The 13,453-nt window shown below is 49.4% G+C and overlaps 3 protein-coding genes across 3 annotated transcripts; 2 read left to right on the top strand and 1 right to left on the bottom strand.

The window, feature by feature from the left end:
- ANOM_011533 (aldo/keto reductase) lies at positions 1 to 1,146 on the top strand (the record flags this gene model as incomplete). The annotated part of the gene is made up of 1 exon (XM_015556789.1): positions 1 to 1,146. One exon carries the CDS (start codon positions 1 to 3, stop codon positions 1,144 to 1,146), a length of 1,146 nt encoding a protein of 381 aa, XP_015402058.1.
- Positions 1,147 to 6,618: 5,472 nt separating this feature from the next.
- On the top strand, positions 6,619 to 8,226 carry ANOM_011532 (alpha-arrestin; the record flags this gene model as incomplete). The annotated part of the gene is made up of 1 exon (XM_015556788.1): positions 6,619 to 8,226. The coding sequence occupies one exon, from the start codon at positions 6,619 to 6,621 to the stop codon at positions 8,224 to 8,226; it is 1,608 nt and encodes a 535-aa protein (XP_015402059.1).
- A 1,341-nt stretch (positions 8,227 to 9,567) lies between these two features.
- Positions 9,568 to 11,043, bottom strand: ANOM_011531 (integral membrane protein TmpA; the record flags this gene model as incomplete). The annotated part of the gene is made up of 1 exon (XM_015556787.1): positions 9,568 to 11,043. The coding sequence occupies one exon, from the start codon at positions 11,041 to 11,043 to the stop codon at positions 9,568 to 9,570; it is 1,476 nt and encodes a 491-aa protein (XP_015402057.1).
- Positions 11,044 to 13,453: the final 2,410 nt, after the last annotated feature.

The raw sequence follows: 13,453 nt of genomic DNA, 5'->3' as shown, positions 1-13,453 counted from the left end.
ATGTCTTCCCAACCACATCTCACTCGCTACCGACAGCTCGCCCCCTCGGCGTCCGTCAGAGTCTCTCCGCTATGTCTAGGTGCCATGACCTTCGGCACGGCAGGAAAAGAGCGATACGGAGAATGCAGCAAGGACGCCGCGTTTGAGATCCTGGACTATTTCGTCAGTCAGGGCGGGAACTTCATCGATACCGCTAACGCATACCGAGAAGAGCAATCCGAGATATGGCTGGGTGAATGGCTTGCCGCCAGGCAAAACAGGGATCAGATGGTCATTGCAACCAAATACACCACCGCGTGGCAAGGTCATCACAAGGACAAGATCCAAGCCAACTATGGTGGGAACGGAACCAAGTCAATGCGTGTCTCGCTCGAGGCGTCGCTGCGCAAACTTCAGACCACCTATATCGACTTGTTCTACGTGCACTGGTGGGACTACACCGTTTCGATCCCGGAGCTAATGCACAGCCTGAATGATCTTGTTGTCTCGGGGAAGGTCTTGTACCTGGGTATCTCTGATACCCCCGCCTGGGTGGTCGCGAAAGCCAACCAGTACGCTCGCGACCATGGCCTGCGGCAATTCACCGTGTATCAGGGGATGTGGAATGCAGCGATGCGCGATTTTGAACGAGATATCATACCCATGTGCCGCGATGAAGGAATGGGCCTATGTCCGTATGGAGTGCTGAATCAAGGTCGCTTCCAAACTGAGGAGGGATATAAAGAACGCGAGAAGAGGAACGACGGTCGGAATTTCATCCCTTTGTCTGAACACGATAAGAAAGTTTCCCGTGTGATTGAAAATGTCGCCAATGCGAAAGGAGTAGAGCTTCTGCAAGTCGCTCTGGCTTATGTTCTTCAGAAGACACCCTATGTGTTTCCCATCGTCGGTGCTAGGAAAGTGGAGCATATCAAGGGGGTGATGCCGGCGGTTGGAATTACGTTGACAACTGAGGAGATTGAGAAGATCGAATCGGCGTATACGTTTGACCCAGGATTCCCGCATACTTTCCTCAGCGGAACGCTATTTGGGGATGGCGCCCCTCAAGGTGCTTATAGCCCAGGAGATGTGTGGTTGACCAAGTCGTCGGGAACCTTTGACTGGGTAGGATATCCGGAGGCAATTGCGCCAGTGGAGAGGAATTAACGGTCGACTCCTCAGTTGCCTTGCACTCTAGTGAGCATCTAGATATGTCCAATGGTCACTGTCATTGCTTGACTACTTTTATCAAGTCAAAATAATTTTGGTACATTGCAATTATCTGTAATTGCACCAAAAGCAACTATATTTACCCAGGTAACATAATTAGTATACTCTGGATCCCTACTGCTTAATCAGATGTATAGAGATGTTCGTGCAATGTCAAAGATTACGGCCAAGAGCAACGAAACGTTCTAGATCGTTAGTTACATAAATCAATAGATCAAGTCTCTGGACGGTCAAATTGCTACGGCCAGATAAAATACTCAACCCAGTTCTACAGCATCAACACGTGCTTTAGATTCGTACTTGGACAGCGTCAGTCAAAACGAGCATTTACAACCGTGCCTGTCTAGATGTGACTCCACCGGTGGATCACAATGCGGCGATTCCGCCCGCCATGTGGGAAAGGTAACGTAGTATCCATCGGTATAGACGTGCATTAAGCTTCGGCGCTTGTAGCCAACCATCATTGAATCAGGAGTATAGGCGACGTACAGCCGCCGCGCCAATTGAAGAGCCTCGGCAACACAACATCGAGTATTTGATTGACTCGACCGAGCTCATAGACCCTGGGCCATGACTTGCATGATCGATACTAGTACGTAGTTGTCTTGATACGTTGGAGCTATGTCCGCGCATCCATCTCTGTAAGGGGTTCAAGCGGAGCAGCATTGCTCATGGCCAGTTGCATGTATGTACGCCAAGCCCATATACTTGTATTGTCCGCAGCGGAGAACGTCATCCTTAGTGACGCGGCAGTCGCACATACATCGGAAAACAGCAGTATGCTGTGAATTGGCATCTACAACACATGAAATAGATTCGCGGCCCGATGAATACCTGATGTCGGAGAGGTATCCCGGAGTAGTACATCTAGAACAGGATCCATGAAGTGTAACAGGAAATGATATCCTGGGTCGTGCGACATCGGAAGTGGTATCCGGCTAGTAGTGGTATACACGTCGGGACGGCAGTCCGACAGAGACTACGCCAAAGATAATCTGATCGTCGACACCTGAATTAGCAGGTGACTGACAAGCATGGCACGTTACAACTGCAAGGTAGGAGACTCCGATAGATTAAGGCCTTTTTTAGCCTAAGGTGTCTAGACAGAGTACCATACCGCCTGTTAGTCATATTAGGTAATAAATCCAATCAACAGATGGCGCAATTGAAGTCCCCTAAAAAGCCCAGAAAAGGGCGGTGCGTACTCCGTACACAGGTCCGTAACTGTCACTTCAATACCAGCTCGCTTCTCACGCCCATACACTCCACCAACTAAGCCGCAAACGTTGGAATACAAAGTATCTAACCAGGCGAGGGAGTTGGTAGTTGAGCAAACTATCGGTACAAGCCGAAATGTTCTTCGAGAGGCGTACAGCGTCGATTATCCAACCAATCAGCGGGGCGCGTCCGGCCACTATGCCAACCCGATCTGATCAGGGGAGAGAAAACTCTGAGGCGCTAGTGACACAGGAAATATGGAAACGGAGCGCCCTACGCTAACCGTCGAAGAAGGCCGGGAATAGTCCGTGGAAACGGAGGAAGGCGTCGACAATAAGGTTTCGCTTTCCAGCGGAAAGCGCCGACGGATCAACCATGTGTCGCCCTCGGGAATTTTATGTCGCTTACTTGCAAGGAACCTTTAACGACGAGCGGCGATCTCAAGGCAATGGCCCCCTGGAGATACATCCGCATCTGATATTAGCAGGTGTACTCCGTATGGTGTTAGTACACAATAAATACCGCAATTGTGAATACGTGTTCAAGTCCTGCAGATTAATCCCTCAATTTGACGCTGTCTACAGAGTCCAGGCTGGAGGTGATTTCGCTTTCCGCCTCAGTCCCGCATAGAGTACGCAGGGCATTGGGTCGGGATTGGCGTAAGATTCCGACAATATGAGATTACGGAGTAGATCCCCATATGTAAACCGGAAATCAACCCAGTTGGAAGTGGATTTATACCTGCCAAGCCTGCTCGAAACCAACAATTACGCGCCGCTCGAGTCAGCGCTCGTGTAGGGAGGGGCGCAATGGTCTATACCGACAATTATAGCCAAGATCCATACAAGGGGTATAGAATGATAGGAGGAGGCCCTCACAGAAACCAATAGGGTCGCTGAAACAAACCATTCCCCTCCTATGGTATGAATAGTAAATCTCCGGGTAGACTTAATTAACATCGAGGTACTCATTGCGGGGAGAACTGGGTCTGTCGGAGAGCTTGAGATAGTTGCCGTATGGGCATCCGACCTCTCATGGCATGATCGAGTCGGCCATCCGCCAGCATACTCGTGCCGAAACTCTCACATCGGGGGGCCGACCAACAGACATGGCGAAACAAGACATGATGTCGCCTTAGATCTTCAGATTGATCATCAATCCAAGCGCATAAGGTCCCTTAGTCATGGATGAGGACTTCCAATGGGCGGTGGCGGTGGTGAAACTGTTAGGTAATAAGTATGGCGCAAGCGGTAGCCATTCGTCAGAAAACGTGCTTTTCCCCTGTTGACCACCAACGCACAGGGCACACTCCCTGACAGCAAGGTTGCGTCTAGAACGATATCGAGTGTTGTGATGTGTTGCACATCAACTGATCCTCGTCAATCTCGTCTTTCTTCTTCAGACCGCTATCGAACTACGAATTGACCACAATTCAATCCCCCCCCATTATCTCTCATCTTATGATTCACCAGCCAAGAAGCATTGCGCAAAACCACCAGCAAGCGATGATGCAATGCCCCGCAAACGCTCAATTCCTGCAGTGCGGGGGGAAATGAACAAGAAATTCGGACCAACGAGGGGCAGCTGAGCGTCCAGGAATTTTCCGAAATTGTGCCTTCTACCGCCGATCCTGTAGGGCACAATATGCTAAGGCTTGCCCAGATATGGGCAATCACAAGGAGACCCGCGCTCTGACCACTACGCAGTATCAAACAAAATCACCCATCTCAGGACGAAGTCCAAGGTCCTCCTGGGACCTGAGGGTATCCCCCGGAAACTGATATTTTTACCCGTGGAAAGAGAAGGGGTATGAACTTTCAAGATGAGTCTTACTGTGTAGAAAGATTTTTTTGTCTTTTTTCTCCCGCGAGTAGTGGGGCCGGACCATGTTGCAACCGCATGAGCCTACCTAATTTAAACAGAATAAAATAAAAAATAAAAAATGTTGTATAGAAAAAATTTTTTTTCTGGCCGGTCCCTTTTCCGAGCGGCGTGCTTCCGGTTCGGTGGATTTTAGTGTCAGCTTCCAGGTGGTACTGTGCCCCTCCATCTTGCAAAAAACGGAAAAGCGGCATCACAGTTCCAGAGGATCTCCCACTAGCGCCGTAACCGCTTGCCGTATTGTACGGTATACCCGTGTACCGGTGCCGGTCACCGGTTGTATGAGCAAGACTTACGCCAGACCGCCTAAGCGCGCCGGGCCTCAGATCTTTTCATGACGCCACGTGATGGTTCCATGACGGCAGCTGACCTGCCAAAAAGGGCCAAAATAGCGCCGCCCTGGGAATCAGGCGCAACGGGTAACCGGACCGCCTGCTGACTCAATCGTATGTTTGTTTCGCTGGATGTTGTGGTGGCTGATGATTTGTTCATGGACCCCAAATTATTATCTTGTCGTAGCCTGTCTCTCTTTGTTCAATTGCTATTGCTGGAAGTTACTGGACAATGGATCCAGAACTCGATCTATATGGTGGTTGTCGTGGCACTGGTGTCTTACAATCTTCTAAGTATGGAACAAGCCAATGAGCTGTTGTAATGATGAACTTGTCGTCCACTGTCTAGAACATGAGTCAGCATGGCGAGCCTTGGTTGCAAGACTTGGAGACTACGAGACATGACAGCATTGTCTACCAGTTTGGCATGGGTTAATTCGGTACACCTTCAAGAATGGTCAGGAGGTTTTATCGGCCGAACCCCACCTGTCAAAGCGCTTCGTGTACAGTCGAGGTATGGAGTAGGGATGCCGAATTGCGCATGCTTTCTGGGAATCACATCCAAGTCCGGTAGGGTTTGACGGTCCCGGGGATTAACAACTAGAGATCCCAAATCTTCAGGTGAGTCACTGCGCACGGGCTTCGAGGGACGCATCCTGCAGCGTCATTTGTTGAACATCTTTATATCCTTTGTACATTAGTGTAGTCCTTGTCATTCCTTTACGGTATGTTGTCAAATGATGTGAGCGCAAAGAGGCAAAAGCTGCAAGTGCTTGCGACATACTACCCTGCCGGAGGAGACTAGACTCCGCGGAACAAACCCTCAGTCGGCCTCACATGCTCATAGTCTTTGTTGTTGGTGTCGGGGTCTTGCTCCGACTCACTTTCTTAGAGGGAAAACGAGAGCAGTGTAACCGGACTAGTAGCCAGATCACTGATCCCCGATCTTGCGTAACTATTCTTCATGAGATTGCGTGATCTGTTTCTAGAATCTGGGGATTGAAGACAGCCGAGTATGTCCAGTGGACATTCTAAAATCCACCTTATTCTAGAATAAGGTATATGGTTAAGACTGATGTAATTTCAACACACAAGCTGCCAATAAGGGACTACCTTGTGGACAACCGCAATACTGCTGAAATTCGACGTTTGATACCCTCCCAGGGAAATTTCTACGCCATGAGCAAGCGAAGGCCCTTCCATCCTTTGCTATTTTTGCACCGAGGGTACTCCGTCCGCCGTATTGAAAAGTATGGTAACCGTATGGTAAGATCCACAATGACGCTTTTCTGCCGTGCCCCACTTGGACCCCATCGAAGTGACGGAGCTTTAGGGTGGCCAGACCAGAAATAATTGGTACCTTGTATTGGTGTGGGAACCTCCTAGAATCAACTAAAAAGAAAAGAAAAGAAAAAGAAAAAGAAAAAGAAAAAAATTTCAATTTTTAGTAAAAAAGGGAACAATGGTATATATGGAAGAAGTTTGGTACTAACAAGAAAAGCTTGTCCGAAGTCATTCAAAGCCAGCAGTTTGCCCACTTTCTACTTTCTGATTCTTCTCATCTGGAACTGTACCTGAACAACATCAACACTTTGTTCTTATCCAACCTTCACTCGGAACAGGAACCCGATTTCATATCATAGTACTAGAACCTCATCATCGATTCACCGAACCCCCGAGTCTAGCATTCCTCCATATCCCCGTCATTCTGGCTTCATAAACTGCCGAAGGATTATGTTCTGGGTTGTCAGCCTCACATCTCAACTTATACAACACCGCACTGTATCCTGAACCTAGACGGGCATACTGAAGTGTTAGTCGAGTACACCTCGCTATTACTGTTTCCAATTGCACAATAGTCACCTACCGCTCCCAAGACTATATAGCTCTCTTACTAGAGAAGCCACCCTTCCTATCCTCCTCGTTATTTGCATCTATTTGGTCGGCACCGAATCTCTAGAAGTGCACATCAATCATCATGCCCGGCCGCCTCCTTTCCAGCCTTGTTCGCCCCCACGTGCACCACCACACCTCCTTCTCGTCGCATTCCACCTCTTCCTCATCTACCTCTATTAATGAGATCCCCACCAACACCGTGGCCCACAAGAAGCCTTCTGCAAATGTGCTGGAACGAGCACGCTCTCCAGAGCGCCGTTTGTCTTTCGCGGTCGATCATCTAATCCACCCGCACAGGGATCACAGCAAGGAGAAGCGCCGCAATCATGGGCGTTCATCCGGTTCAAAGGAGCGTCCAGGCGATCATGGCGTTAGTGCTACTGCCAAGTTGGACGTTGTCGTTGAATCGCCACCACTTGTCTGTTACGGCAGCCCAGCTAACTCGACCGGTGCGCTATTCTCCGGCCGTTTGAAGATCACTGTCTCGGAAATGGTTGAAGCCATTACGCTCGATAAGTTCGACATGAGATTGATGACCAGAATGACAACGAAGAAACCAGTCTCGAGAGAATGTCCGAACTGCGCCTCTAGAACCGAGGAGTTAAACCACTGGAACTTCTTGACAGAGCCGCTTCACTTGAAGCCTGGCGACCACGAATTCCCTTTCAGCTACCTCTTCCCCGGTCATTTGCCCGCTTCCTGCAATGGATCTCTGGGAAAGATCGAGTACTACCTCTCTGCCCATGGGCAAAACATTACCGGCGAAGAATACAACTTCCAGATGCCTTTGCATATCAGGCGCGCTATCCTACCTGGAAACGACAAATCCTCAATCCGTATCTTCCCTCCAACTAACCTCACGGGCCGCATTGTGCTTCCCTCGGTCGTTCATCCCATTGGTACGTTCCCCGTCCAGATGACTCTGAGCGGAGTCGTGGACAAGGGCGAGGAGACCCAAACCCGCTGGCGCTTGCGCAAGATGATGTGGCGTATCGAAGAACACCAGAAGATCGTTTCCACGGCCTGTGGTAAACATGCGCACAAGATTGGTGGTGAGGGCAAGGGCGTCCTCCACCAGGAAACTCGAATCATCGGACATAACGAAGAGAAGGAGGGCTGGAAGACCGACTTCGATACTGCCGGAGGCGAGATTAGCATGCAGTTCGAGGCAAGCATCAACCCCACCTGCAACCCTGTGTGCGATCTTGAGGCCTCCGGTGGACTGGAAGCCAAGCACAACCTCGTTATCGAGTTGATCGTCGCCGAGGAATTCTGCCCTAACCGCAACACCAGACTCATCACGCCTACGGGCGCAGCGCGTGTGCTCCGCATGCAGTTCCACTTGCATGTCACTGAGCGCAGCGGTCTCGGCATCAGCTGGGACGAGGAAATGCCTCCGATGTATGAGGATGTTCCTGCTAGCCCCCCCGGCTACACAAAGCCCGATGCCAGCAGTGTCATGGAAGACTACCACGGCTCTCCGCTCCCGCTGCCAGAGTACGAAGAATTGGAACGCATGGACTCGCTCCGGCTGGATAGCGACTCTACTCACTCGTCGGCTCGCTCAATTCTCTCAACACGCGGACGATCTCGATTCACCACTGACGATCTCATCGCCGAACCTGTGACACCACAAAACCGCAATCGAGCCCCGTCCGCCGATTCGCGAGCCTCTCGGGCATCTGAGTAGACCATCTCTTTTGCTCCTTTCTTTCACTCACGACGTTACGATTCCTCACGACCGAATGACCTCAACCTGAACTCAGAGAAACCAATACCAAATTTCTTTCAACATCACCATGAACAACGGACGCTTAATCAACATTGTTGTTTTGTTTTTCTTAGAGACCATATTTGGGGAAATACCAGGGCCGAAAAAAAAGTTTTTCTTTTGTATTCTTTTTTTGTTTGTTTGTTTCTTTACAGGCTGGACGAAGATATCCTTTTTCATGATACCCGTCATCTGCTGAGGGTTTTTGACCTTGTTAATCGTTTTTATACTATACCGATGGATACCTTTCCTTTTTCTCAAGATGATACACATACCCTATGGTTAACTAATAATTACAATAAACCAATACAATAATCTAAACTCCATTCCAATCTTTCCTTTACCCCTTACCTCATACATAGACTGATACATATAAAAAACAAGGTGAGTCAAATTAAGCTTAGTGACATCCCCAAAAGCAAAGCCACCAATCAGCCCATCCACGAATCCCATCCCAGGATACCATGGATGGGACCACCACTCCCCCAAACACCGGTACTCAATTACCATGCCAAAAAAAGAAAAACTAACCAAATCCACATATTCACCAACCATGGCCATACTGCAGGGCATACGCGTAATCAGATAAAAAATACTACATATTTCCAAGGTGGTACTGTAGCACCCATCCCGCGCCGCTTTCGTCATGTCCATTGTTTGGGCATCGGGCCGTTTGCGGCCTGGAACCTTACTCGGATTAACTTCCTTTGTTTTGGTTTCAGATTCTTGTTTTTACTACATACGTCAATGTGCAAATATGATAGATTGGTTTTGGAGGGTTCGGGTTTTTGTTTTGTTCGTGGGCGTTTGGTCTAGGGGATTTCATGGTAGCTGGGTTGGGGGGGCTTGGTATAAGTGGTCTGGGGTCGTGAGTTGGTGTAATTCTTTTTTTTTTTTTCTTTACTTGGGGGTTTGCTGTGTTATAGTTTGTATTTGGGTGGTTTAGATGTTGGGTCTGGTAAATTGGATGGGGTGTTCTGTTGGAAGAGTTGGTATGGTGATTTGGCTAATGGATAGATAGGGTCGAGAAAGGATTTGTGTGTTTGGAGGTGATAGACTCTGAGGGCCTACGAACCATGCTTTACAGTTATGATCAGATGTAGAAATACTCCGAAGAAAATCATGTTGCTAAGAAATCTAATATATGTGAGGCAGAAGAATGCTATGTACAGACAATACAGTTCCAGACTGTGTCAAACCTCGCGCTTTTACAACTAAAACAAATAAATAACACAATAAAACAACATTTGTAGAAACAAATCATGAATCGAATATAGGCCCGAAAGCAGGAATGCCCCCGGACTCGAGCTCGTATACCACTTTCTTCGTCACGAAAGGATTGCTGATCACGCATACAGCTTCCGCATCGAAGTCCTTGTAGAGCTTGCGAATGATTGGCACCATATCGATACGACCAGACTCCCTGGTGTTGATGATATATGGGTCGTTATCCATTTTGGAGACCAAGTCGAGTACTCCTTGCCCATATGTCTTCAGGGGAGTGCGAGTCTGCCATACAACACGGAGCTTGGGTCGGTTGTCATCGCCCAGGAATGAAAGGCACGGCCCGATGCCGGATCCGGTCGTGACCACAACCACTCGCTTGAATACCCTCATTGCGTATGCAAACCCATAGATCAGGACGCCTCGCTTCCAGAGGTGGGTGGGCTGATCGTTGATACAGGCTGCGGTCCAGTCCCCGGCTTTGGAAACGAGGCTTGAGAATGTCTTGCCCTCGGGGTCTGGGAAGGTGGCAAAGCCATGCCAGTCGCGCAGTGGATGCCTTGCCAGCTGGATGCCCTTGCCAAATGTAGTGGTGGTGTGGTTGAAGTGAAGTCTCACTGCATGGTTTGAGAGGTATTCAGGCTGGACTGGGACCTTCCGCAACAGTAGCCACGGGTGGATGATGGCAGCGACGGTCACCATCAAGAACCAAAAGGCTGGAAGCTCGATAAGAAAACGACCAAATGATTGATGGGCAGCCCGGCTAAAATCATTGACAAAGAGCATGAGCAGCACCACGAAGAGTGCCACCACCAACCATCCAGAGAAACGATGTGTCAATTCGAAGTAGTCATGTTTCTTGAACCGAAACCCAGGGTAAGCAACGACGATGATGGCGAGAAGTAAGACTAGAATCACGTAGGCCACAACGACCGGTGCTACGGAGATCGTGGACTTGCCACTCGATGGAGACCAGTACTCCTTCGACATCAAGCCCACGAAGCCCGCATACCAAATAAAGGAGGCCACGCCGCACCCGCTGTGGACTCCGCCGTAGTGGTAGACTTTTGCTGTAATACGGCGGAGTCTCAAGGGAGCGGATCGGGGGATGGAGCATACAATGAGGAAGATGGCGTTTACCACCAGAGGTTGGCGTGCGAGACCGCATGCGAGTAAGTTGGCAGCTGTTGCGTTCACCAGTGCCAGTAGTTTGCGATCTGCTGTCATCACATAGATAAAGACAGCCACGTTGGCACAGAAGACCAATGTAAAGAGACGGCGGTAGATATTGAGGAGGATAAAGCGAGATGAGGAGAAGGGCTTCTTCTTAGGGACCTGGGCTTCCAGGTCAAAGCTATCAGGGCTCTGTGTCAGAGCACGATCCGCCTTTTCTGAGATAGACTTTGGCATGGTCGTCTCGACGTCCACCAGGGTGCTTCTGGGGCTTGTCGAAGCCGACGCACATTTGGCTGGCGGGGGGATGGAAATGACGCTCTTTTCGGAGAGCGACATGGTGGTGAAAGTCAAGTAGGGAAGAGGGATGGATGGATCAATAGATCAATGGATCAATGAATCAATGGGAACAATGGATGAAACAGGGATCTGAGGTCAGAATAGAGGGTGCCTGACAGGTGAAGAAGGGACAAGAAGTACCAAGTAAGGTACCAACAGAAAAACACAATGCATTCACTCTTCGGTATGAATCCGATTGTTGTGAAGCTCTCTCATGCAGGACATCTGCAGCCTTTTGAGTTGGGCACATGATGGCGCTTCCCCTCCTCAACTTGCGTCGTCTTTTTTTCTTGCTCTCTTGCCTAATGCGTGACCGTACATTAGACAAAGGCGACCATCACTTGATAGTCGCATTCCTTCACTTGACTACAACCATGTCCTTCCCCACCACCTGATGACCCTTCATTCAGCTTCACCCTTCACTTACCACCTTCGCTTCATTCTCTCCAACTTAGTGGGTATCAATGACGCGATGGTTGGGATCATGTCCCACTATGACTCGATGATCTACTACCAATGAGCAACCATAGACGACATCATGACCTTTCACTTTCCGCTACCCCTCCGGGCTTTGAACTATCCAAGGGCCAATGAAGTTATCCCAAGGGCAGTTCGCACAGCCCGTCTCCATCAAACTATGGTTCCGGACCTAGGGATGTACTACTAGACGAATCGTCTAGTGCTGGTTCAGCCGACGGGTCTAGAGATGTGGAATCCCCGATGCAACCCGTCCACTTTTTTCGTGGATCCCGATTGTCCGACTCTAGTATCAAGCTAGCGCCTCGTGCTTCTGCCTTAGGTCAGTGGAGTATCTGGACTCATGTGGCAAGTGCATTGTCCATGCCTATGCCGATCTATTGAAGGAACCCTGATCCGATGGAGTCAAAAGGCGGGATCTAGAGGATCGCTTGACAGGTCCAGAGGTAGATCCAAGCACATGCAAGACGCACGGATTCCTTCCTTTCTTGCTGAACAATGCGTTAGACCTTACGGTGAGACCCATTAGTCTCGAACTAGTGTAGGCAGAGATAATGTAACGGTGTCGTACCAGGAATTACCAGGGTATGGATAGCATGATCCACTTCCCTGTCTGCTGGATGGGCGGGGGTCCAGCAGGCGTTTACCGCCAATCTACGGCAGAAGATCCATTGAGAATGCCATTCATGCATGGATTTCCCGATTTCGGGTCGTGGACGTCAGCCTGGCATGGTTCTTTAGTGAGTGGGGACATGCAACACGGATCGCGCATTGGCATCAAACCATGAGGGGCATTCCTCGGTTCCAAAGTAGACTTGGGCTGCATCGACTTAAGACGATAGTGCACTTCGCTAGTCGGGGGTGTTCGCATTGTGGCTCAGCTGTGGGAAGTGCCGTGAAGACTGCTACGCGATGACAGGACGATAGACCAATGGGGGAGGATAACGGAGGTCTGGTAAGATCGCGTCGGGCTGAAGCCGCCCAATATGGTGATTAAGTTATGGAGACAGGTGATCATGGAACCTAGTTCGTCTGCATGGCGGATGCTGTTCGCTTGTTCATTGCTTTTTTCTAGTCGGCCATGAAGAGGACCCACCGGCCGAGATCTGAATCATGGCGTTCCGAACGTTCATTCGACAGACGAGGCGCATAGTGCCAGTGGAGCGGGAAGAAGATCAGCGCCTCGATCTGAGCGGAATCTTTAGCTTAGTGAAGTGACGATGTGTCGGGTTTTGCGCCACGCCCTAAATGAAATTCCAAATCATGGTCATTCTCAGCCCCATCCCCGGAAATTGGAATTCCTCCATGCACCAGGAGGATTTGGAGGGGATTTTTTTTCCCTCCTTTGTTTCGTGTCTTTTCATTTGGTGAAGTCTCCAGTATGACAAAAACATCGGTTCAAGCGCGATATGGCCATCCACATATTTATTACCCAGGATGCCCTCTGTCTTTGGGCTTCCTACTTTCGTCGATCCTCAACTTTCCTTTCTTGATTTCCATGATTAACACACTGATTATTACTCTAAACAACCCCTTCACTCCCGATTACTAAGCCATGGGTCTCTGGGAGTCTTCACTGGCGCCGCCCCAGTTGGGGGACAACCGCTCTTACACCGACTTATTGACCTTTGCTTTCGGCGGCCCTCGTCCATACAATGAACAACGGCCGTTATTTATTGATGCTGAACACCCTTCCTGTTCCCTCAATGCGCTCCAGTTCCGACTATTGGTGCGAACCCTTATCGCTGGGTTAAAGGCTCATCATGTGCAAAAGGGTGATTGCGTTCTGGTCCACATGGGAAATAGCGTAAGTCATGCGACGTTCGTAAATCGTACCGTCTTCTACACCGAGTCTTTATCCCCACTACATCCGATTCCATGGAACCCTTATTTTTTTTATTTTTTATTTTGTTTATTTTTTTTTTTTTTCTTT

Source organism: Aspergillus nomiae, assembly GCF_001204775.2.
Source record: "Aspergillus nomiae NRRL 13137 chromosome Unknown contig00490, whole genome shotgun sequence".
Taxonomy (NCBI): domain Eukaryota; kingdom Fungi; phylum Ascomycota; class Eurotiomycetes; order Eurotiales; family Aspergillaceae; genus Aspergillus; species Aspergillus nomiae.
Note: the sequence above shows the minus strand (reverse complement) of the source record. Positions and strands in the feature narration are given on the sequence as shown.